This window comes from Tenrec ecaudatus, chromosome 6, assembly GCF_050624435.1.
Source record: "Tenrec ecaudatus isolate mTenEca1 chromosome 6, mTenEca1.hap1, whole genome shotgun sequence".
Taxonomy (NCBI): Eukaryota; Metazoa; Chordata; class Mammalia; order Afrosoricida; family Tenrecidae; genus Tenrec; species Tenrec ecaudatus.
Window position 1 is genome coordinate 129,537,600 of NC_134535.1, and position 25,738 is coordinate 129,563,337.

General features: G+C 53.3%; 1 protein-coding gene across 1 annotated transcript; it reads left to right on the forward strand.

Moving 5' to 3' along the window:
• Positions 1–2,910: 2,910 nt before the first annotated feature.
• Positions 2,911–17,254, forward strand: FGF6 (fibroblast growth factor 6). Its single transcript, XM_075553143.1, has 3 exons — positions 2,911–3,256; positions 4,591–4,694; positions 17,078–17,254. The coding sequence occupies exons 1-3, from the start codon at positions 2,911–2,913 to the stop codon at positions 17,252–17,254; spliced, it is 627 nt and encodes a 208-aa protein (XP_075409258.1).
• The last annotated feature ends 8,484 nt before the right edge of the window (positions 17,255–25,738 follow it).

A 25,738-nucleotide genomic window follows, 5' to 3' on the forward strand; every position in this document is an offset into this window, starting at 1 on the left:
TGAGGGAAATCCAGAGAGCATTTCCCCCCATCTTATGGATAGGCAACTTAGGACCGGTCATCAGTTGAGCTCTCATCCAAGGGGCTTCCAAGAAGAGCCTCCCTCCCCACCCACCACCCACCCCCGTGAGATGGCTGGCCTCTGTGGATGACTGTTTCTCTGATGAGCCTAAGACAAGAGCTTTTCTTATTGCTGGGAATACATCGAGATTTACATATTTATGACTCAGCATGTGCCAACTCGACATTTTCTCGGCGCACAATTTAATTGGTTCAGGATGCCGTACGCACCCCTCACCAGCACTTGTGGCCCAAGTCCCCATCACCATAAACAGTAACCGCAGTCACCTGAGCTAGGCCTCCCTCTCCACACCTCCACCCCCCCCCACTGGGAGCCCCTAACAAACATCGGGAGCTATACATTGGCCTACTCTAGATCCCTCCATGGCAGGTTTCCACAACAGACTCGCTTCTCCTTTCTACCCAGCGTGCTTCTGGGCTACCTCCTCCCCAGGTGAGCACACAGGCAAAAGCTAATTAGCACACACGGTTCCACATTTAACTTCTCTCTTTGGTGTCCTCATGGCTCTCGTGTAAGTAAAAGCTTAAACACATGACATTGAACTGAAAATCAGCTCACAATTTTGTGTGGGAGTATTCGTGACGTCCCTACTATGCAGAGGAAGGCTTCCCTGACTCCTTCCTTCCTCACTCTCTCCTTCTCCTCCCTCCCTTCCTGCCTTTCATCCTTTTTATTTTTTCCCTCTCTCTTGTTAAAGACAATTTTCAACAAAGGGCCACCCAGTAGACCCTCCTCTGCCCACCAAGTGATAGTCTCTCAGTGTCTGTGTGGGAAATGCTGCTGGTGATGCTGAGGTTGGGCCTAGGCCCTGGGGGCAACGGGACAGGTCAGGAAGGATGGGCAAGTACAGAGCCCAATGTTGAGGGTGTGAGCTGGTACAAGGATGCATGCCCCTCCTCGATCATTGTACCATCTGAAGACTGCAGGAGGTCTAAAGTAGAAATATAAATATACGTCTCAATGGAGAATCTAGCCAAAGCATCCATCCAAATGAGCCAAGGCAGAAGGGCAATTAGACACCATAATCCAGAAGTTGGGAACTCAGAGCAGAGCAGGAGAGCTGCCATCTGAAGTCACGAACCCCAGAAGAGACCCTGCACCATGGGGCTTGTCCCAGCCAGTGGTGTAGAGTGTTGCTGAGGAAACCTACTAGCCAGGGTTGCTCCTCACTGCACAGCCTCCCCCTGCCCACCCCACCCCCTCATTCCCCTTCTAGTCCCCACACAGTCACTGCTGAAAGGCCGGCCACCAAGAGATTACGACCCGGTCTGGAAGACATCCACTGCCCTCAAGTCTCACAGGACTCATAGTGACCCCAGACAGGGCTTTGGAGACTGAACCCTTTATGAGAGCAGACAGCCTCCTCTTTCTTCACTGGATCAGCTGGTAGGTTTGAACCCCCAACCTTGCCGTTCGCAGCAGCAGCACTTACCCGTGCACCACCTGGGCACGTGGGCCTGAGAGTTTTGAGTCCACTCGCCATGTAACCCTTGGGAAGACATAGCGGCTTCTGCATGGCAACGTGCAAGACGTTTGTTTTAAATGACTGTCACCTCGGTAAGACATGTGACCTCGTTAGAAGCAATTGGGGAAAAGAAAATTAGGTGCAGAAATATTTGTACTAGGGTCAAACTGATGTCCCTTTAGCAAATGTTGTCTGCAACTTCGGGAGTTCTCGTGGACATCAAAGGCACTCTCAACACTGTCTGGTGAACAAATCGATTGTTCCGTGCTATCACAATAAGCCTGTGTGGACTGTGGGCACAGAGAGACTTTGGAGGCCAGCCTGCAGGTCTGACATCGCAAAGAAGGGGACTGGGGACTCGGGCGGTCTTTATAAAGTTCTGACTTGGCCGTTTATGAGCTGGAGTGACTCAGGTAAGTCACTTAACCTCTTTTAGACTTGGCTTCCCCATCTGTTAAGTGGGCATCACAAGAGCCAGGTGCGGGCACCAATTCCAGGGAGGAAACTGGCCCGAGGGCTGGATGGACAGCCAGACAGATGAGCACTGCCCTGGCTGGGTGAATCTCATGGCGAGGATGAGGCGCAGAGGGCACTGGGGGGCTGCCTCGCCTGCCCTCCTTGGAGTCTGAATCTCTGTCTCTCCTCTCCTGCCGACTCAACTCGCTTGCCCTCAAGCCTGGGCTCTATGCAAAACTCTCAGCGTGAACTTGTAGGCCGTGGTCATCACCCGCCACCAAGCCTCGGTCCATCCCTGTCCTTACACTTCCCTCTAAATAAGGAAGCCAGCTCTGCCAGGCCAGGAACTCCTGCCCAATTTGGGTCCGGGGTGGCCTGTCGCCTGTCTCTTCCCCTGGGCCCCCAGCCAGCTCCCCGGACACCCACCCCACCCCCAGAGGCTCCCAGCTTACTTCATTCCTGCCTCATGGTTGGAATGACAGTGGCTCCCAGAAACCCAGGGGAGTGCGGAGGGTGCTGGGGGGTCTGGGGTGGCAGCCAGGCCCAGGGGCAGGTTAATGTTACAGGCCTGGATCAGTGAGCGGGCCCAGTTGACGTCAGGGTGATGATGGGTGGAGGGGAGGGCCAGGCTCCTGAACTATTAAGATAGGTCAAATCAAATATAATCACCTCGGGACTGAGCAGGCGGGTGAGCGCGCGTCCCCAAGCCATGGTCCCTACCAGCCGTGGCTCAGCCTGGGTCCCTCTGCTCGCGACCCGAGTGCCCGAAGCAGGCTGTGGTTTCATGTCAGCAGTCTTCATCTGCCTTCCAAAAATAAGCCCCTGCCGCCATGCCGAGGGGAGAAAAACAAGGAGGGCGGTATTTTTAGGGCCATTAATTCTGACCACGTGCCTGAGAGGCAAGGTGGATGGCCCGGGGACAGCGGCTGTTCCTCACTATGTCCCTGGGAGCAGGACGTCCTCAGGGCACGCTGCAGGCGCTCGTCTTCCTAGGCGTCCTAGTGGGCATGGTGGTGCCCTCGCCTGCGGGCACCCGCACCAACAGCACATTGCTGGGCTCCAGGGACTGGGGCACGCTGCTGTCCCGCTCTCGGGCTGGGCTGGCAGGAGATATCGCCGGGGTGAACTGGGAGAGCGGCTACCTCGTAGGGATCAAGCGGCAGAGGAGGCTCTACTGCAACGTGGGCATCGGCTTCCACCTCCAGGTGCCCCCCGACGGCCGGATCCACGGGACCCACGAGGAGAACCCCTACAGTGAGTGCAGCTGTGGCCCCCGGGGATGCTGGGGGGCTGAGGCGATTTGTTCCTACTCTCCAGGGGAGGGATTTATTCCTACTCTCCAGGGGAGTCAGCAAACTGGGTGGCTGCTGGGTCATTTTTGACTCACGGTGACCCCTGAGGGTGGCAGTAGCTGGGTGCCAGGGGGCTTTCTATGTCTGGCTATTCACAAGGGGAGCACCAGCTCTTTCCTCTGAGCCACCTCTGGGTGGATTTGAACCTCCAGCCGTTTGATGAGCAGTAGGCTGTGGGAACTGCACCACGCAGGGGTTGTGGAGGAGACAGATACACTATTTACCATGCCTATGAGAATCCCCACCTCCTTAGCTCAGTTTAGTTAGCCCTGCAAGCGCACTAAGCTTGCATTCCCAGGTCCGAGCATCCCTGGTCAGCACCCCACAGGGCCTCTGTGGCACGAACTGTTTCACTACTGTTGTTTGTCATCCATCCACTCATAAGAGAGCCCCTCAGAGTAGAACCACCTCCCCTGAGACTTCTGAGGCTGCAATCTTCGCGGAAGCGTGCCATCCCCCTATCTGCCATGGTGGTGCCCAGCGCCGACCTTTGAATCGCAGGGACGTGCTGGACCACTGTGTCACCAGGGCTCCTAGGACAGGGTCGGGGACCCATCACCGCCCCCTGGGAACCATCAGACACCAGCTGAATTTTTCTTCCTCTCCCTTCTCTCAGAGAGGGGACGGCAAGTGGTTTGCAAGGTTTCCAGTGGAGCCACATCGCTCCTGTCCCTTCAAGCTGTCCCGGGGGCTCAAGGCCCTTCTGGCACCCTCTGACGGGCTGCGGCCTGGACAAGCTCTCCTCCCCAGGAGAGGATGGAGTCCCAGGACACGGTCAACCACCTTCTCGCGAGGCTGCCGTGTTCCCAAGATTAGATGACTGAGATGTGTTGAAACATAGTGTCTTATCTACTTTAAAACTAGAACAAAAGGCGAATCCTCAATCTTTTTTTGTTTTGTTTAGTTTTTGACCCAAGCTAGGGACCAGCGTGAGTCTATCAGGGAAGCCTACATTCAAAGGCCATCTCCACTAGACACATGAACAGCCGCCCCACTCCCCAACTCTGGGGCCAGCCCATTCCTGCAGTGTCCACCTTCTTGCCATACACAGACAGGCCGTGGCCGGACTAGCGGCAGAGGTCTGTCTCCCAGCGTCAGGGGCGAGGGCAGACGACGGAGGGGCCGGCCCTCTGGATGCAGGGGATGGACTTAGATGACCTCTTCCCACGACGCGAGGCTGACTCTTGCTCTGAACTGCGTTAGCCTCTGGTAACATGGCCCCTGTTTCGTTGTCAGGCTTGCTGGAAATTTCCACCGTGGAGCGGGGTGTGGTGAGTCTCTTCGGGGTGAAAAGTGCCCTCTTCGTGGCCATGAACAATAAAGGAAGATTGTACACCACGGTGAGTCCCGGGCTCGAGGGCGAGGCGCAGACACAGTGGAAGGGGATGTGGCATCGTGAGCAAGGAAGAGGCTCTTTCTCTAGCGTGAGAAAGGAGGGCACTGTGGAAGGAGCTGAGCAGGTGATCTGTGAGAGGCTTCCAAACGTTTGAGGGGGAAAAATCCAGTATTTTATATTCTGTTTGCCTACGATTTTTTTTGAAGCCCCCCTAGAATTTAAAATAACGCATTAGTGCAGTGGTTCTCAACCTGTGGGTCGCGACCCCCTGGGGCTCAAATGACCCTTTCACAGGGGTCGCCCAATTCATAACAGTAGCAAGATTAAGTGATGAAGTAGCAACGAGAATAATGTTGTGATTGGGGGTCACCACCACCTGAGGAACTGTCTGAAAGGGTCGCGGCATCGGGAAGGTTGAGAACCACTCCATTAGTGCAAGCGAGGGGGCTTGAGACTCACACCTCACTGCCAGCTGACACACAGTTAGTTGTGACTCAGCGTGACCTTGCGAGCACTTAACAGAAAGGACACGTCCCATCCCGCACCACGTTCAAGGCCAGAGCCCAGTTGGAGTCATCCTTGGGACTGTGATGTCAACTGCTCACTGGCTTCCGCTCATTGGGCTCAGTATGACCCCTGACACAGCCTGTCATCCAGGCCCACAAGCTGGTACTGGGAAGGCGAGCCTGTCTTCCAACCTGAGCGGAAAGAGTTCCTATCCATTACCCAGTCTCTGAGAGGAACCCCTTCCTGACTCTCCCCGCACTTCCCACGCCCTCAGCCCCCTTGGTCATGTTTACACAGGCCCAATAAAGTGGGGGCTGTTTTTACTCAACGCCAACACTTTATTGAAACTTCATTCTAAAGTTTTAAGACCTCTGACCTCTGACTCGCTAAGCTGCACCGCATCCTGCCTGTCACTCAGACTCTTGACTAGGCCCAGCCCCTCCGGGCCTCTGCACACATCACTCCTGGAAGGGCAGGTGCTGGCCCTTGGGTCGACACAACCCACTTCTACATCATTTGCCTGGCTTGTGGTTTTGAATCCATGCATTCTGGGGTTCATCGCCTTAAAACTTGAAGAAACAGAATTGTTTGGACAGAAAGGTTGTTGTTCGTGGGTGCCTTCCAGTCAGCTGACTCCTCGCAGTCCCTTCTGCACAGAGGGACACGCTGCCCAGTCCCACCCCGTGCGCACTCACTGCTGTGGGAGCCCCTGGTTGCCGCCACCGTGCCAATCCATCTTGTCCAGGGCCTTGCTCTTGCCCCTCTACTTTACCCAGTACAATGTCCTCCTCCAGAGATGAGTCTCTCCGGATAACATGCCGGAAGGACATGACACGATGTCTCACCAGCCTGGTTTCCGAGGAGCGTTCTGGCTGTACTTCTTCCAAGACAGAACTAAGACTGCTAAAAAGGAAGCCCTCCGAGCAGCCACAGGGAGCCCTAGGTTTCTTGACAAGGAGGTTGTGGTGGATCGCCGCATCTCTCCTGAGGACAGACTGAGGCCCTGGCCCGGTGCTGGGTTGCGGAGAAGAGGTTGCATCAGCCTCTGCCTCCAAATCTTCAGCACAAACGCCAGAAGTGAGACCAATCTCTGGGGCGGTTTACAGGGACTGAGGGGGGATAGATCAAAATCAGTAGGTTGGCAGCGTTTTGTGGACTGGCCCCATCAACATCTTATCGGCCACACGCTAAAGACACGGATTCCCGGGGACTTCCCCTGGAGTGTTTCATTCACTAGGGCTGGCACAGGGGCCTGTAGGTCAGCCTTGAAGCATGGGTGGGTTTGGGGAGCACCAGGCTGCCTAACCCCTAGAGGGCAGAGAATCCGCTCATCCTGGGTGTTCCCCTCCCCTGAGCATCCTCTGAGTGTTGGGCAAGAGGAAGCAAAGCACTGAACTTGGAAGGCTCACACAACAGTTTCCTGGACAGCGGTGGAGACAGCAGAAGAGCGCCTAGGCCCCAACCTTCGCTTCAGGAGGGCAGTCCCCTCTGTGGGGTGACTGGAAGGTGTAGGGTCCTCCACAGCCCCTTCTCCCCAGTGCCTGGAACCCACTGGGCTGATGAGCCCTGGGATCTGGGGAGATGGCTTTGGGACCCTCTTGGGTTTGGAGTTAGGGTCTGGGTTGAGGGGGGTTTGTTTGGTTTTCTGCAGGGAAGCCTGCTGGAAGGAAGTAGGCATTTAGATAACCCTTCTTACAATTCCCCCTGAATCAGAATCTCTGAGGGGTGCAAATGGACAAGTGCTTGGCTCAGCCCCTCAGGTCCAGCCCACTGGGAAGAAAGAGGTCCCTTGAAGGAAAACTGGGTGATGTGTTTCCAACAAATGACAGCCGGGACAACCTGGCCCTGCATAAACGGGGTCGCCATGAGTTCCAATTGACACCATGGAACCGTGCTTGATTTGGGGGGGGGGTGGCTTATCATTGCCATCTTTATTAACAAACCAGACTGTTCTTTAAATTTTCTTTGACCTAGAAATGAATGCAATGTGGGGGAGCGGAAGGGGGGCATATACACGGTGGATTTACCCTACCCACTTCCCACTTGAAGTCTAGTGGTGTGGTGTTTACACGTTTCATTGCTCATGGCAAGGTCTGCAGTTAGAAACCACCAGCTGCTCCGAGGGAGAAAAATGAGGCTGTCTACTCCGGTAAGCAGTGACAGCCTCGGAAACGCAGAGCGCAGGACCATCCTGCCCCATAGGGTCACTGTGGGATCGGAATGGACTTCAGGGCGGTGAGTTTGGGTTCCAGTAGCTTACCTTCCCAAGGGGAACATGCTGGAGAGACTGGGACTGGGAGATGCAATAAGGAGAGGCAGAGGGAACCATCTCTTTGATGGGTGTGTTGACCAAAGTTCACAGGGGCACCCAGCCCTCCCCTGGAAGAAGCTCCATTTAGGCAAGTCCCTGTAAAAGAGGACTAGTGGGCTTATGAGCGGTGTGGGCTCCGTCAATAAGCAGAATCCAGGGAAAGGGGGCTTCTCTTCCAGAAGTCTGTTCTAAGCCTCCCCATTCCCATAGCATCTGGGTGGGACACGCTCCTTCAGAAATCCAAGGGCCAGGTGGCCCTGTCTGCAGGGGGTCTTGCAGAGCTGTGTGGCAGGGAACCAGGTGCTCCCCTGGCCTCTCAAGCACCCCCACCCCCACCTCCACCCCCCATCCCTTAGGGGCCCATTATCACAGTCTAAAAAAACAATTGCCAACTGATCCCCAGAGCCAGGAAGACTCCCGCTGGGTGATGATTTCATTCACACTATTTCCCTTAAGCCCCCAGAGCTGCCCCATCTCTGTGTGGCTCAGCTGCTGCTGCCGCTAATGGGCTTTCTCCGGGGGGAGGGGGGATCGTGCTGGGTGTGTTTGGGGGAGGGATGGGGAAGAGAAAAAGTCAGGGGATTAGAGATTCCGGAGCTGGGAAAACCTAAAGAGGAGAAAGCCCCCCACAGATCTGCCTATAGAAAGGAGGGGTGCAGAACCTCAGAGCAGTTTTCCCTGTAAGTAGCTCCCACTGAGCCCGTGATTCAAACACGTATAGCACTGCCTTCAGCGCTGAGTTGCTGGCCTCCAACTTAGTGGTTCAAACCCACCAGCCACTCTGTGGGAGAAAACTGAGGCTGTCTGCTCCTGTAAAGATCCACAACCTCCGGCACCCTGTATCAGGTGGCTATGAATGGAAACGGGCTCCGTGGCTGTCAATTCATATCCATCCAGAAGTCCCTAGGAAGAAAGGTCTGGCCATCTGCTTCCCCAAAAGGGCAGCCCTGAAGACCCTCCAGGGCAGCTCCACCCCGCACACATGCGGTCATCCAGAGTGGGAATTGGCTAGAGGATCAAGGCCTGGCATTCCCTCACAGCGTCCCCATGGGGCTCCTGTGGTCGTCAGCGCCACTTTCCAGATGCCAACTCCACTCCAAGGGTTGGAGGTCAGTCCTATGTGTGCTACGAGCAGACCCATGTCCAGGACATGTCGGGTCATTCTTTCAGGGCTCTGCCAATAAGTCACACGCAGTCACAAAGCACAGGTGTCTCTGTGGCCCTGGAATCCAGGCCCAACCCACCCTGGGCTTCTTGTCTTACTGTGGACAAACTCCTGACCTCCTCCAGGTGTGGGCCTCTCCTCCCTCGGGTGTGGACTGGGGCAGGACTTGGTGAATGTCATTCTCCATGGTGGTGGAGGGATTCCGCACTGGGCTGTTTGCAATCACCAGAAGCTCCGCGGGAGAAAGGCCAGGCTTTCCACTCCATCCACAGGTGTGGTCGCAGGCACTCACAGGGGCAGTTCCACCTTGCTCTGTACGGTCCCACTGAGTCAGGATTGACTCGATGGCAATGAGTTTGGCTTTTGGTTTCGCTCCCCTTTGAAGGAGCCCTGGTGGCTCGGTGGTTAAAGCGCTCCACTGCTAACCCCAAGGTTGGTGCTGCTCTGAGGAAGAAAGATTGCGGCCGTCGAGTTGGCATAAAGAGGTACATCCTTGATAGCTACAACTCTTCTCGATATGATTGAACTATTGAATGATGCGATACGTGGATGAAATATTGAAAAACTGTTTAAAAAGAAAGGCTTACAGCCTCAGAAACCGTCTGGGGCAGTGCTGCCCCTCCTGGAGGGTTGTAAGGTGTTCCAGAAAGGTGCACCGGCCCCACATAAAAATCCTCCCCAGGCTTTCCCCCAGGGCTCACCTGCTACAAAGAACTGCCCAGGAATGAGAAGGAGGAGCTCCTTGGTGAAAGCCCCGCCCAGCCCCTTCCGGATGAGTACTGCAGGGTGTGGGTTTGGAAAAGAGGTTGGCTTCAGGGCTGGGAGAGATTTCTCCTGTTTGGTTACAGGCAGAACATTAAGGGTCAGAGCTGCAGAAAGAAAAGAGTCTTTGGACAACCAGTTTCCCCTTTCTCCCCTCACCTCCACCCCCATGTATCTCATACGCCCCCTCCCCCAGGCACACACAGTCAGGATGAGCAGAGACAAATGGGTGAAGGAAGCCCTTGGGTGAAGATGGGTAAAGGAAGGGACCGTCTAGTGATTTCGTCGTCTGGTTGGTAATGGAGAGGAGCCCGGTGGCAGAGTGGTTATGCATTGTAGTGCGATCTCAAGGTCGGCAGTTCTAAACCACAATAACTCCTCAGGAGAAAGACAAGGCTTTCTACTCCCAGCAACAGTTACAGGCTCCGAAACTCACAGGGGCGGTCCTACCCAGTCCTACCCGGGTGGCAATGCGTCAGTGTTGACCAGATGGCCGTGAGTCTGTGTGTGGGCTGGCTCTGAGTCGGGTCACTAACCACAAGGTTAGTACTTTGATACCACCAGCTACTCAGTGGTAGAAAGAGGAGCTTTCTCCTCCAGTTAAGAGTGACAGTCTTGGCCCAAAGCCCATTGTAGTCACTGGATATCCCCTTATGGAAGGGTCTCGGGAAGGAGATGAGCCAGTCAGGGTGCAGGGTAGCAACAATGAAACATACAACTTTCCTCGAGTTCCTAAATGCATCGCCCCGCCCACTATCATGATCCCAATTCTGCCTTAAAATTCTGGCTAGACCAGAGGATGTACACTGGTACAGATAGGAACTGGAAACACAGGGAATCCAGGGCTGATGATCCCTTCAGGACCAGTGGTGAGAATGGGGATACTGGGAGCGTGGAGGGATGATGGGGTGGAAAGGGGGAACCGATTGCAGGAATCTACATATAACTGGGGGATGGACAACAGAAAAGTGGGTGAAGGGAGACATTGGACAGTGCAAGATATGACAAAATAATAACTTATAAATTATCGAGGGTTCATGAAGGAGAGGGGAAAATGAGGAGCTGATGCCAGGGGCTTAAGTGGAGCACAAATGTTTTGAGAATGATGAGGGCAATGAATAGTATAAATGTGCTTGATATACAATTGATGTATGTACGGATTGTGATAAGAGTTGTATGAGCCCCTAATAAAATGATTTAAAAAAATTTTTTTTAAAAAAGAGTGACAGTCTCAGAAGCCCACAGGGGCAGCTTGACTCTGCCCCATGGGGTAGATGTGAGTCGGCATTGACCCACTGGCAGTGAGTTTGGTTTTTCTGGAATGAGCAGGAGCCCTGGTGGCTCAACAGTTAAGTGCTCAGCTACTGCGGCAAAGGGTGGCGGTGTGCACTCTCTCCCGAGTGGCTCCAGCCCCTGTATGACGGCCGCCTAGAACACACTCGGGTCAGTTCCCCTCTGGAACACGTGGCTACCATGTGTTGAATTTAACTCGCTTACTAACTAACAGCCCGAGATTCAAATCTACCCCAAGGCACCCAGGAAGAAGACCTGGTGATCCACTTCTGAAAAATCAGCCATTGAGGATTGGGTGGGGCACAGGTCTACTCTGCGCACGTGGGCTGGAATCACAAGTCAGGGTTGGCTCGACCGCACCTGCTACCTGGTGAAAAAGACAAGAGGTGGGTGGGGTGTCTTGGCCAGCCTGGACATTTCAGGGTGTTTCTGCCCGAGATCGCTCATGCTGAACCACCCCTAGTTGTGCCCTTCTCTGTCGTGAGAGCTGAACACTTTAAAAGCTTTGGGTTCCACCTAAGTCGGATTAGACCTTCTTGGAATTTAAGACATTGTCACGCCGGGGCTTCAGGCGGGCAGGCCCAGGAAATGTGAGCTGGCAGGATTGTTTTCATTTGTTCAAGTAATAATATACGGTAGCTGCTTTTATTAACACGGCATTCATTTGGCTCGAGGGCTTTGCTCACCAGAGCCCAGGAGCCAACATTCCTGAGTCATGAGAACCCAGAGCGCAGGGATAGGGCTGCCTGAGGACCGGGTCAGAAAGAAAAGCCCATCAGCTTAAAGCCTCGGGTTCCAAAGAGCTCCGGAAGAAATGCAGGCTACTCACTCCCTGGCCTCGGAGACACCAGAACTGCCCACCCTGCCCCAGGGGTGGGGCCCTGAACCAGGGGGGAGGAGATTAAGGGCAAAGAAGGGGTCTCCTTAAGCCAACGGCTACATGTAACTCCAGACAAACTCACTGCCATTGAGAGGATTCTGTCTGAGAACAACCCTGTGGGACAATATAGAATTTCCCCCACTGTGTTTCCAAGACTGTAACTCTTCACAGGAGTGGAAAGCTTCGTGGTTCTCCCAGGAAGGGGGCTGGTGGCTTCAAACCCCTGACTTTGTGGTTAGCAGCCCAGCATCTACCCCACTCCGTCTCCGTGGCTCATGCATTGCATCTGGGTCTCCTTTGTCCCCTCTCGGTTTTTGCACGGGGTTCTGGCAAAGGCCAGGACTCCCAGGGAGACTGAGGAACGATGGGGCTGGCAAGGATCGAGATAGAAAACGTTTCTTTTTTTAGGGGAGAGAGGAGTTTAATCAGGATCTGATGAGCAAGAACCAATGTACACTGTACACAAACCACATTTGCTGCCCGTTAGGCAGTCCAGACTATTAGGGAAGCCTAAGGCTGTAAAAGGCTCCCTGGGGGTGTATTGGGGTTATGCGCTGGGCTGCCAACCACAAGGTCAGCCATTGGAAACCGCCAGCCACTCCTTGGGAGAAAGAGGAGGCTTTCTGCTCCCATACAGAGCTCCACTCTCTGAAACCCACAGGGGCAGAGCTACCCTGTCCTGTAGGGTCCCCGTGAAGTGGCAATGTCTCGCTGGCATAAAAAGATTGTAAATGGACACCTTCTGGAAGGAGGGGAATGGATAGATGCCAAAATGACGTAATTCCTCCTCCTTACCTTGCCTCCCACCCCCCCTACTCTCCCCAGCTGAGATTTTTATTGCCTCCGTGGAGTGTGCAAACAGCACAGGGAACCTCTCCCTTCAGCCCAGTGCAAGCAGGAAATCAAGGTTCCTGGAAACCGTGAGATTCCTCTCTGGGGGCAAATCAAGAGAGAAGGGAGAAGAAAGTTGGGGGTCTCAGAGGGGCCGTGCAGAACAAGGAGACCACTCATTTCTGATAGAAAAAGAAAATTACTCACCTCATTTCCCGCCCCACCCCCTCTTCTATTCTGAATTCATTTCCCATTCCTAAATAATGGACTCACTTGAATAGGCCATCCGTGAACAGCTTTTAGGGGAAAGAAGGCTACAAAAGAGTATGCAAGGAAACCAAGGCCCACTCCCACCATTGCCTCTGGCCCTGAATACCTCCCCAGAGGGCCACTCACCAGGCCTGGCGTGTTGCTCCCGGAGTCAAACTTACCAGCATCATTTAAACACACACATACACACACACCACCACCACCAGCCCCCAACAGTGGCATGTTGAATACCTCCCCAGAGGGCCACTCACCAGGCCTGGCATAAACACACACACACCCCACAGTGGCAATGTTATACATGCTGTTCTGAGCCTTGCATTCCCCCTTCAAACCAGACTCCACCATCATAAAGAATGTCTCGTGCTTTGTGGGAGTCCATTGGGAGGATGGACTATCACAGAGTTAACCATTTCCCTCCAAGTAGACAATTGGGTGGTGGAGAATCTTTAAAATTTCCAAAGAATGTAACGTGTGTGTGTGTGTGTGTGAATATACTTGTAAGATGGGAATCCAGGGTCACAACGGTCCTGTGCTCCGCTGTTAATCCAAGGTTGTGGGTTCAAGTCCACCCAGGGGTCCCATGGGAGACAGACATAGAAATGTGTGTCCCTGAGATTCCCAACGCCAGACTCCAAACCCACTGCCATCAAGTTGACCCCATGGGACAAGAGAGCTTCCCCTGTGGGTTTCCGAGACCGTAGCTCTTTATAGGGATAGAAAACCCCAGGGAATGCATACAGGGTCACTATGAGTCAGAAACTGATTCCACAGAGCCTAACCACTGATTCTGCTAGGCTGAGACAGATACGTTTGATAGCTATCATTTCGTTCTTTGCCTCAAACTTTATTATTATTAACTTATGGTACACTTTCCATTTGTTTCCACACCCGATCGCCCCCTGTGATTTCAAGTGCCACTTTTATTTTGTATTCATTTTCTTTTCTTTTTGGGAAAAATTCCATCATCTTCTAATTCCACCCTTCTGTAGGGTTTTCTACATCACGACATCGTACTGTTTTCCCCCGTTTCATGTTTCGCAGTTTTATGAGCAGAGGATTCACGCAGCACACGATTCAATAGTTCAGTCCCAGCAAGAGGAGTCCTGCGACCGTCGTCCCCACGAGCAGGTTTAGGGCGTTGTGTTTGTACAACTGTGCCCACCATTCTCAGCTCCTCATTCCCACCACCTCCAACCTCCTCGGCCTTACCCCCAAAGAACCATTCACCCAAGTGCTGTCTCTATAGATTTATCTATCCTGGATTTCATATATAGAAACACTTTAAAAATAATATTATACCCATTTTCAGATTCACTTAAAAATCATTTCATTGGGGGCTCATACAACTCTTCTCACAATCCATACATATATCCACTGTGTCAAGCACAGATTCACTTTTCTATTATATTCTCTTACGCATTGGGATCTACATTAGGACTCTGTTTTGTCTGTTTGTTGCATGGTAAAGGAGCGCCGATACACATTTGGGTAAGTATTGGGCTGCTAACCTCAAAGTCAACAGTTCAGATCCACCAGCCACCTGCTTCTTACCAGAAAGACCAGGCTGCCTGATCCTGTAGACGCACAGTCATCTCAGAAGCCTGCAAAGCAGATCTCCTCTGGTCCCGATCCGGTTGCTATGGGTTGGAATCAACTCAAGGGGAGTGAGCTTGTTTGCTTTGGGTTCTTCGTTTTGTCGTTAGTTTACCTTTCTCAGTCAACTTTCACAGTCAACCCTGAGTGTAATTTCTTCTAGGACTGTGGCTTCCAGAGCTTCTGCCCTGTGAACGAACACATCTCATAGACAAAGAACCTTTGTCCAGAGAGTCTGCCAGGAGCACACACCTCTCTGCTTATCCTGCTCCCTGTGCCCCAGCCGTCCTGTCAGGTGTGCAGTCACCCACAGCAAACCTTGTAGACACTGCTGTAGACTCAGAAGTCATTGTTGCTGTTAGCGGACATCTAGCCCATGTTTGACTCCGGGTGATGCCAGGTGGCGGAGGAGAATTGCTCCATAGGGATTTCACTGGCTGTTTTCTTCAGAAGTAGACTGACCTGTTTCTCAAGGCTGGGCTGGAACCCCCAACCTCACACTCAGCAGCCAAGTGTATTAATGTTTACATGACGCAGGATTCCGAGTTCCTGGCAGGAGCAGAGAAAAGTAGGCAGCATATTTGGCACTGGAAATCAGGGGAAAGGGTCACCATGTCCCCAAGCCCCAGCGTCCCCCGTCTCTCCCTCACAGACTGCATTCAAAGGTGTCTTATGGACGGAGCTCTGGCGGCATGGTGGTACCCATTGGGCCGCGAACTGAAAGGTCAGCAGTTTGACCCCCCCCACACACCATCTGCTCCAGAGGAGGGAAAACAAGGCTTTCTCCACCCATAAAGCATAAAGAGTCCCAGGCTCGGGAACCAACAGGGGCAGTTCTACCCTGTCCTATACAGTGGCCACCATGAGTCTGCATCGACTCGGGGGCGGGGGTGGGGTGGGGGGGGGGTGGTGAGTTGGATTCTTCTGGTTTTCTATGGGATGGGGGGGTGGGTGGAAAACCTTTATCTTTCCCCGCTAAAGGGCTCGGGGTGACCAGAGAGAGCTGTGGTCCTCCAGGTCCCCACGCTGTGATCTTGTACAGAAGGTCACCAACTTTCTTCCTAGTCACGGCTGGGAGGTTTGAACTGCCATATTTAAAAAAAAATTTTTTTTTTTTGGTTAGCTGACCTGTTTGCCCCACCCTTGGCCCTCCCCTGTACTACGCTCTGTCCTGATGAAAACATCATTCATTCAGCAGGGTGCACCCAGCGAGGCACAATCCTTGTCTTGGGGACCTAAGAGTCCACCGGTAAGGACAGGTCCACCGCAGCGGCTATGGGCTCCCGTTAGCTCAGGGCCAACCCTTCGTAACAGGACAAGACCATCAGCCATCCCCGCTGCCAGCGTGGCCGGGCACCCACACGATGATTCCTTTCCAGGCAGCTGACACCCTGGCCAAGCTGGCCGGCCATTGAGGAGGGATTTTTATAGCCAGCGGTACAGCAGCAGGATGGAGCCTGGATTGCCATGGCACCCACCTCTCTGTGTCTCACCCTTTGTTTCTCCTTCAGACTGTACCCCGGTACCTGGCCTCCCATCCAGCTCTCTCCCTCAAGACTGCACCCCCTCTCCCCAAGCTGCTCTCCACCAACAATTGCACTGAGTCCCTCCAGAGCCCCTCAGAGCAGCCACCCAGGCAGGCCTGGGGAGGGAAGGGCACCCTTTTCTAGGAATAAAGGGGGGCTTCGGTGGTTTAGTGGGGACACACTTGTTGATGTGTGACAGGAAGTGCAGCGTTCATTTTCTGACAGGTGGTCCACACCCGCTCCTCCACCAAATTAGCACTGAAGGGCCGATTTGTCATTGACCCAGACTCCGTGGCACCACCTGTCACCCAGGGAACCCGGCTCTTTCCCCATAAGAGCCCACTGTCCTCGCCACCTCTGGAGGACCGCGAATACTGAGGAGCACGGGGTACCTTCTGGGCTCAAGGACCAACAAAAGACACCAAAAACAACCAAGAATGGCGGGGAATGCACAGTGGACAGAAAGGTCATCAAGTTCAAAAGACAGGCCTGGGAAAGAGTGACATAACACGACTCCACGCCCTGCTTCCATTCGCCCCACCCCCTGTTTTCAGAAAAGGGAGCCGAGGCTGAGAGCAGAGGAGCCGGTCCAAGGTCAGAGAACCAAACAGAAAACCAAAGCCGCACTGCCATGGGGTGATCCCCTTTCACAGTGACCCGATAGGACAGAGTAGAACTAACGACCCTTGCGGGTTCCCAAGCTGCAAACCCTGACAGCAGCAGAGAGTCTCATCTTTGTCCTGTGGAGCAGTTGGTGGGTTTGAACTGCCGACCTTCCAGTGAGCAGCCCAATGGGGCCCCTTGGGCACAGAACGCTAGGCTCTTGATGGGAGTCCGTCAGACTCCTCTCTCATCAGACCTGAGAATCTCTTTGCCTAAAAGGCTTTCTCCGAGTGGAATGGGTTGTCTTTGGGGTCCTTCTCAGCTAGCAGTGCCTTGCATGGGGGGGTCCAAAAACCCAGTGGTTCTGGTGTCAGCCCCACCCTGAGGGACACAGGCCATGCATCTCCCTCTCTGAGTCATGGTTCCCTGGAGGAGAGGGTGCATGGCGGACACAGGACCTCTGAGGTCTCCGCCAGCGCCAGCCTTCCGTGACACCAATGATGGCGCTTGTGTGGTTGTTTTGCACGGGGAAGGGGCAATAACAGTGGGGGCCTATGGTCCCAGACTCCCCCGGTGGTTGGCAGCCCCCTCCCTGGCCCACCCCCCTCCCGGCACATGTACTTCAGTTTCTGCCTTTCATTCACAGCCCAGCTTCCAGGAGGAATGCAAATTCAGAGAAACCCTGCTGCCCAACAATTACAACGCCTATGAGTCAGACCGCTACCGAGGGACCTACATCGCACTGAGCAAATACGGACGCGTGAAGCGGGGCAGCAAGGTGTCCCCCATCATGACCGTCACCCACTTCCTCCCCAGGATATAAGGACCCGCGAAGGAAGCCCCATAGGCTGAAGGCAGCATCTTCTCTGTTGGAATTTTGCACACGTGGCCACCCCCCACCCCTTGCCCACAATGACTCGTGAGTGAGTCAGGGTTCTCTGGTGCCGGAGGAAAGCCACGTGGGTTCCCTTGGCCACCTTTGCCTCCTGCTCGCTGGCCACTGGACCCCATGGCCTGGAACCCACCCAAGGGAGAAGTCACAGCCAACTTCCTAGAATGGCAGTGGCTGCCGGGCCCTGACCTCATCCGAAGAGAAGAAGGTACAGAGGGTGTTTGTGGAACGTGACCCTGTGCACAGGAGGAGCCGGGGCGTGCGTGGGGGGGGGGGGGAGTGCAGGGGGTGCTGCTGGCGATCCATACGCCTTTATACATCTTCTCAGAGCAAAGGCATTTCAGAGCATCGGGTTTCTCCCTCCCAGCATCGATGCTGCAGGAATCTGCCTGCAAGAATGTCCCTGGTCCAACCAGCAAGATTCATGTGTGCCCCGGTCCTCCTCTTTCCATGCGGGGGTTCCCCGGAGACTCCGGTGGTGCTCGGCAGCTGTCCCCCAATGCAGAGAGGGCAGGAGGAGAGGGAACAAGATTTCTTGGCAGCCCAGAAAGAGAGCAGACTGTCCAGAGTTGCTGATGGCAAGGCCTCTGGCCCCATCCGTAGAGGGGTCTGTGTCTGGGACAGTGGAGGGAGACACACAGGAGGCTGTGGAGGGGCCTGATGTTCTAGGGAGAGCCCATCTTCCCGGTGAATTGATTCACTTCTGTGTGTGGCACCAGGAGCAAGCAAGGAGCATGCTGCTGGCCCATCGTTTTTTCTCACTTTGAACCAGGTCTTATTTTAACCTCGGATGACAAGGATCCTAATAATGGCAACCTCTTTGGCAGGAGGCGGGAGGTGCACCAGGGCATGAAGGAAGTGGAGAGGCTCTGGACGGCAGATGATTGTTTGTCTCCAACTATTTCCAGGGAAGTCACCCAAGTTCTCATCTGACAGCCTCACTTCCTTCTTGGTTGTCCTCCGCCTCATACACACAGTGGCACAGTGGCAGTTACGTGGGCACTGCGCGTGACCTCGAAGAGCTTGCCCCTCTTCCTCCCTGTGGGAGGGAGGAGGAAGATCGGCAGACCCAGGTTTCCAGACATCCAGCTGAAGGACGGCTCTTCTTCCCTGCCATCGAGTCGATGCCGACTCACGGCTACCTTTTGAGGCAAGGTAGAGCTGGCCCCTGAGGGCTTCCGAGACTGTTACTCTGTATGGGAGTAGAAAGCCTCCTCTTTCTCCTGAGGAGTGGTGAGTGGTTTTGAACTGCTGACTTTGTGGTTCGAAGCCCAGTGCACGCTGCCACTGGGGCTCCGTGGGGACCACTAATTCCTAATAGCGTGTACATTGCCCTCACTTGGAGCTGACGGAACCAACTACTAGTCACAGCGTCCCCTTCATCACCATCTCCCCTTCCTTGCTGCACATGAGGCTTATCAATCGCAGAGAAGAAGTCGAGCCTTTTCTTGCTCCAAAGGAAGGCTAAATAAGCACTGTATGGACCTGTTCTGACTTACCTGCAAATTTGACTTAGGCACACCCCTAAGAACAGATCTCACCTGTAAACCCTGGACTGCCCCTCATGATAATCCTGTGAAGTCAAGGCGTCCCTGGCCTGCTTGCCGCCTGTCCTTTGAGAGTGTCTGAAGGCAAGGTGCCCTGGAGACTATAAATGTGGTCTTCCTGGGGGCTGCGGACTCCTCGGCCACTGGGACGTTTCTCAATCTGAAACCAGAGAGAGCCGTATCAGAGTGCAAATATTTTTGGCATACGTGAGCCCTCGAGTTACAAAATGACCTGACACCCCCGCTATTCTCAGGGGGCCCTGCCTGCAAGACAATCCCTCATCTGCTGCAGATACCTCATCTTCAACATACCGCTCTATTTGCAGATGCGCCCAGCTATAGATAGATCTCAGCGGAGGGATGGTGAGCTCAGGGTGGATGCCGGCAATGGGAGGGAGACACACCATCCTGGCCCCCTCCTCTGCCCAGCAGAGATGGGGGGCAAGGGCGGGGGTGGTTAAGGGAGAGCCAATGGTGGGACAGAAACTGGAGGCGAGATCTTTGGGAGAAATGGGAGGAGGAGAGAGCAAGCCCACTTTAACTGTTAGATGTGCAGGCCTGCTGGGAGGGAGGGAGGCAAAGCTGGCTACTCTGTCAGGAGGGCTGGTCTCAATTCACAGGACTCAACACAGCAGGAAGTCATGCACTGCACACCTCAGGGTATGATCAGTTCCCGAGGGCATCTGGTGTGAGTGGAGAAAGCCTGAGTGGGCAGGCCGAGAAGGTTCATCCTGTCCTCCCCAGATCGTTGAGCCAGCTCAGCCTGTGAGGAGGCAAGCTTTTAAAGAGCATCCCATGCATCCCTTGGAATAATGCTCCCCTTTTCCTGCCTCTCTGTAAGGGCTCACCAGGCTTGCAAGCTCCCCAAGGAGTGCCCCCAAAGTCCACATCGTTCCCATGCTGTTTGAGGGAGAAGGAGAAAGCCGGGAATGCCCAGGATGGAGCGAGTTTAATATCCGGTCTGTCCGGAGCGAGCAGCCCCGTGGGGCTTCTCCCAAGCCTCCGCTCTCGCTCGTGCAGAGCTCACCGGGCCCATGCTGTCCAGTCGCTGGAAGACCAGCCTTGGATGCAGGAAGAGAGAGTGGCTTCTTTCCAATCATCCTCGTCTGAAGCCTTGTCTTGAAAGAGTTCACTTCAAGCCACAACCTAGGCTCCAGAAAAGCCCATCTCTGTTCAGAGAAGTAGGTTAAGGGACAGAAACAAAGGGAGACCAGCAAAGGGCTTCCCCCTACCCCTTTCTTTCTTTGCCCCTTCTCTCCTACAGAGAGCCTTTCAGGAGAAAGATGGGGCAGTAGGAGGGAGAGGGTGGCTATCTTTCTACCTCTGTGAAGAGTTCATCTCTCGGAAGCACCCAGGGGTATTCTGCCTTGCCCGAGAGGGTCCCTATAGACTTGACTCCCCTGCAGTGAGTTTGGTTTGGTTTGGGTCCCTCGTGTGACTGTGTCTGTGCACCGGTGGGGGGGGGAACGGGGGGAGACAATTGCTTCCAATCTACTCTCCACCCCCACTCAGTGTGGAGCTTGGTGGTCAACCCCTGTGACTCCGAGAGGTTTCTTTCAAAAGGACTGCCACAGGCAGTGGGACAAGAGGGTATCCCCAGTCCCCCACTGGGGATGGACAATGGGGGGTGGGGTTCTCTGCCCCAGATCATGAGCAGTGCCCCCTGGATTATAGAAGTCAGTGAGTGGCCCATTGGCCTCCCTGCTCTCCTGAACCTTCTCTGGCAGCTCCGTGCAAACTTAGGGTTCCAGGGGCTCTGAGTCCCTCTCCGAGGGCAACGGATGAAGAAGAAAGCAACATATCTGTACCACCTGGAAGATGGGTTTCTCCGCTGGGCAGAGGCTCGCTCAGAAGCAATGGCGGTACCTCAGTTCTCTTATAAAGTCCCCACGTGCTTCAGGGCAACGGTTGTCTCCTAGGAAACCAGAAGGATTGGTTCTTTTTGCTTCATCACTCCTCTGTTGCTGAGCCTCCCTCGGAAAGCAGCGCATGCCTTTGCCAAGGATGCCCTAGCGTTGGCCTTCCCAACCTGACCCTCCGTCGCTACCTCTCCCAACAGCAGCACACGCTTGGCCTCACACACTCCGAGCCCTCGGCCAGGCCGCGCTCCGGCCTAAGAAAGAGAGTGTCTTCTCCCGTTGTTGATCCACAGCACAAGCCTCTCTCCTTTGTAGGCTTGCTGGTTTCTTCTCAGGCCCATCACCCAGGCCTCCAGGCCCCTCCTGACCCCAGTCCCATCTTGGTCAGCTTGGAAATCTCCTTCCCGGGACAGCTCTGGGCCCCTTGCTTTGCCTTAAACCCCAGGTCCTTCCAGTTCTCACACTGCAGATGTCCTAAGATGCCCACGAGTTATAGCGTTCCTTTCTGTCCGTCTTGGATGCCCATTGTTTTTGCCCATTTTGTGCCAAAGCGGCGCATGCACTTCTGTTTGCTGGCCTTCAGGACACCAGGATCTCCTCTCTGCCCTCCAACCCCTCCTGCCCCGTTGCGTGTGGGTGTAAGCTAGAAAACTCCTACCTCTTTCTTTCTGGATGCTTTCCCCCCTCCCCCAAGGACTCTGGATCAATTGTCACCCATGAGCTATTCTCTGCCACTTGCCACTCCTGTGCTTACCTAGTGGGTGTGTAATAGTTGCTTCCTCCCCTGCCCAGGCAGTCAGCCACTACTACCTCCCGGGAGAGCCCCACAGGTAGGAATCATTGGAACGAGGCCAGAAGATCAGCTAGGAATACTCCAGGCTGTTTCCCCTTCCCACCCTGGAAGAGGGCTTGATTATGCCCCAAACCGAACCCAAAGCGAGTCGGTTGTGCAAGCTGCCAACACAGAACCATGTTTGTATACCTCACTGAACTCCCGGAATTCCAGCCTCAGACAGCTGTGTCCTTGTGTGGGTCTCTCTCTGCAAATCCCGAAGCCCGCCAGGCTCTGGGTCCCAGGCCAGAGCTATCCTACAGCCTGGGTGCAGCAGAGAGGAACACCCCGCCGCTGTTCAATCATATGCTTGCAAAAGGTGATGCTTCTATTTTTTTATGATGTATGTGCTATGCACAAACCCTATCATGTTCCAGAAAAGGGGGGCGGGGAGAAAACGGTCTTTTTATACATTTCTTGACACTGTTCTGATTTCACCCTCCTATTAAAACTGACAACGCATCTTTGAGTCGTCATTGATTTGCACCTCAGTTTGTTTCCCCACCTCTCCAATGGGAAAGGTCATGTTCATGGTGTTTGTGGGTTGGCTGGGCAAGAAGAAATCCTTTGAGTCACGCTGTCCTACCAAATGGGAATTGAGGTCTGAGGGGGAAGGGAGTTGCACAAGGCCACCGGGAGACCACAGCCCTCTTCATGCGCTGCCTTCGTTCACGCCAGATCCCGATTTCCTGCTACTCTGGCATCCGTTCATTCGTTCCTTGGCTTGCCCATCCACCAGTGTGCATTTCTCGTGCTGGCTTCTTGCACTGAATTCCAGCCTAGAAACAAAGAGGTCCCCTGTTGGGTTGTAAGAAGTAACCAGATAGGGGTTTGGGAAAGATGACTTCCACTCTCTTGTGTACGGGGATTTGGAGGGACAAGAGTTCGGGGCTGTGGGAGCATCCCAGGTGAGAGGAACTGGGGCTTCTGTTCATGTCACATCACAGTGCTCAACGGGGGAGTGCTCCATAGACCCCGCCAATCCTGCTACAGTGCACAAGGACTCCCTGCACCATTTCCTGAGGGTCTGAGTACTCCTGTCCATAAATGATCCAGCCCAGAAGGCAGACTCTCCTGCCGTCCCCTGTGTCTATCATCAGGTACCCAAGGCCAACCACAATGGCTCTGAACCCAGGAACGAGACGATGCGGCACGCTTATTGGGAAAACTTGTCAATACCTGACCAAATGCTTTCCCTGCTTTCTTGAGTTTTAGGGACAAGAACCCAGGTTCCAAGAAAGCAAGCTGCCATCATGTCACAGTAGTCAAAGTCACAGTACGATACTGAATTCCTTGTTCTTTTTTGTAATTTTGGTGGAAACGATGCAGAACCAGAGATACAGCGGGTATCCAACCACGCCTACAGGAACGACTCGGGGACCCTGGTCAAATCCTTGCGGTTGTATGATGCTTGCTACTCTCTGCAAGTCTTCCATCACCATTAACTTCCCTCACAGCCCCTGAGGATTCCTATCCTCACCTGCTAAGATGCCTTGTCAAATTGATCTCACTCAGACAAACTATTCTTTAAAAGCGCATGGTGTTTTGGGTTTTTTTTTTTTTTTTTGTCATTTGTTTTTGGTTCAACGAAAACATCAGGGGATAGTTTGTGTTTACAGTTTAAAATTGAGAGATCATCTCAGGGTAATAATTTCAAGGATCCATCTCTCCCCCAAGGTTTCCAGAAAATCCAGATTCCATTGGAACTTTGAAATGCTGTTCCAAATCCCACCCCCCATCCCCCAACCCACTCACCTCCTGATTAGAATTTTTTTCTGTAGAATCTTGGATCAAATGTTCGGTAAATGGTAACTGAGCTACCACCATCCAGTTCTGGTCTCATGGCAAAAGAGGCATTTGAATGTTAACCTACTTTTTTTGTGGTGAAAACAATATCCCAGGGACAGGTTGGTGTTTGTCTCTACACTCAATCACGACGTGTATACTGCAGTCATTGGGAGCATCATCTCTTACAACAGTGGTTCTCAACCTTCCTCGTGCCGCGGCCCTTTCAGACAGTTCCTCGTGTGGTGGTGATCCCCCCAATCATAAAATTATTTTTGTTGCTATTTCATCACTGTCATTTTGCTACTGTTATGAATCGGGAGACTTCAATACTGAGGGCTTCAAGGCCGCCTCACTTTCAGCAAACAAAGGTGCTTCCTCGGCACAGGGTGGGCTGCTAATGAGTCTTCCTCCACTCGGATGCTGTATTGTGCTTCACATAGTCCAGTTTCTCATAAAGTGCTCAGCATAAAACCCCAAGGCCTACCAAGTTCAGGGGCGGAGGTGGTGGGTCTGCAAAAGTTGACAGAAGGTGTTAGATCTCTCAGGGGAGAGACGTACCTCGGTCCTTGGCTCTGCGTGTGAAAGAACTCATGCCGAAGCCTGGTGTGTGATCCCAGTGGGTACAGAGAGAATAGTAGGTTTCTGGCTTCACAGTGAATGGAGTCCAAGCCAGACAGCATCCCGGCACGGATGCGAGACTGCGGCCTGGCTGCTCCCGACCACAGCCTAGCCGGACCAGAGCACAATCTCTGGCCTTTTCAGGGGCCCTGTTAGGAGGCGTGGTCGACAATACTGGTCGACCCCATTGGCTGAATCAAATTCACCTGGTTTAGATGGGCCAATCCAGGTGTAACACCCACCTAGGTGTACCACCCCTTCCTGGCCAGAAGCTCAAGCCTCTGAGCTGCATAACGGCCGCCCCAGTCCCTGTGCTAGCTATCTAACAAGGGGTCATTGAGGATTAAATGTAAACGTTGTGAAGCTATGGGACACAAAACTGGGAGCATCACCTCAACAGAGTTTGATGCTCAGTTACAGAGAACCGAGAAACCTAACTTTTCCATCCCTTTGAGCATGTCTATCGTGGTTTTTCTGCAAGCAAGAAACAGGCTGGTATCTGAGGCTCAGGAAATCGAGAGGTTGAAAAATACAAGGGCCCATCAATTTGATTGCTTATGATACCTATCAATGATTGATCATTCGATATTTTTTATGAAGAATGCAAGACCTCTCTCATCTGGTGTGGGAGCAACATTCCATTCTACAGGTTGAGACAAGGCCCCTGGTGGTCCCAAACATGACAGGCTGCTAGGAAACCCAGGTGGAAGGGAGTAAGGTGAATGAGTCCAAAGAGGTTATTTGCTGTCTCTTCCACCATCAGCCTTCCCCATCTCAGCCCTGGACCAGCGCTCCACCTCTAGTACCACCACCCCCATCACACGGAAGCAGGGCTCCCTTTGAATTTTAGCCTTACTTGTTTGCTTCATCTATAGCCTCTCAATTTGTTTATTCATATTTAAAAGAATGGTGTCATTTCCTTGAAATTACCAAGTTAAAACATGCTTATGGTAGAAACTTCAGATAACCAGGAAATTTAAATATCCGTGTATATACATGTATGTATGTATGTATATGTACATGTTTATCTCATCACACCCAACATCACCAGCCAAAGATAGTTACTGTTAACACGTTGATGTGCATCCCATCAGTCTTTCCTACGGGTTAAAGGTTAGCACGTGAAAGAAGCACAGTGGTAAGCTGCTACTGCAAAGCAAACTCATTTCTGCCTATCGCTTCCTTCCCCTTTTTAAATTTGGGAAGAGGAGCTAGAGGCACTGGAGGAAAATTAGGCAGTCCCCAGGCTTGTCTGGAAATTTCTATACGACTAACCTCAAAACACAAGGTCACTTCACCTTGCAAAACACAGCCAACGGTCCGAAAATTATAATCCAGGGTATCTCAGAATAATCTGTGCTTCAGCCTCACTTAAAAAGGACTTCTGCCAATGTCAGCCAGAGCCTGCTGCAGGCAGGCAGGCAGATAGGACGGTGGTCCCGTGCTCGGTTTCCTCTCGTCCCCAGTACCCCCACTCCTCTCCTTACTGGCTGGCTCTTGTTTCAGACACTTAAAGAGTTACCGAAAGGAGGCTAAGTGGGCTAGTGGTTATGTGTTGGGCTGGTAACCCAAAAGGTTTAGCAGTTCAAACCCACCACCTGGTCCTTGGGAGAAAGAGTAGTCTTTCTGCTCCCTTAGAGAGCCACGGTCTCAGCTCCACCTTGTCCTATAGGGTCATTAGGAGTCGATGGCAGTGAGTTTGCTCTTTAGAGGGTCGCAATTTCTTAAAACTTATTCCTGGTGGGGGCCCTGGAGGGTAGGGTCATGCCTT

Excerpts from the sequence above, each read along its gene's own strand:
- FGF6 (XM_075553143.1), top strand. The coding sequence starts at position 2,911 with ATGGCCCGGGGACAGCGGCTGTTCCTCACTATGTCCCTGGGAGCAGGA. Across the intron at positions 3,257-4,590 it reads CCACGAGGAGAACCCCTACA|GCTTGCTGGAAATTTCCACC; the intron begins GTGAGTGCAGCT and ends TTTCGTTGTCAG. Across the intron at positions 4,695-17,077 it reads AAGGAAGATTGTACACCACG|CCCAGCTTCCAGGAGGAATG; the intron begins GTGAGTCCCGGG and ends TTTCATTCACAG.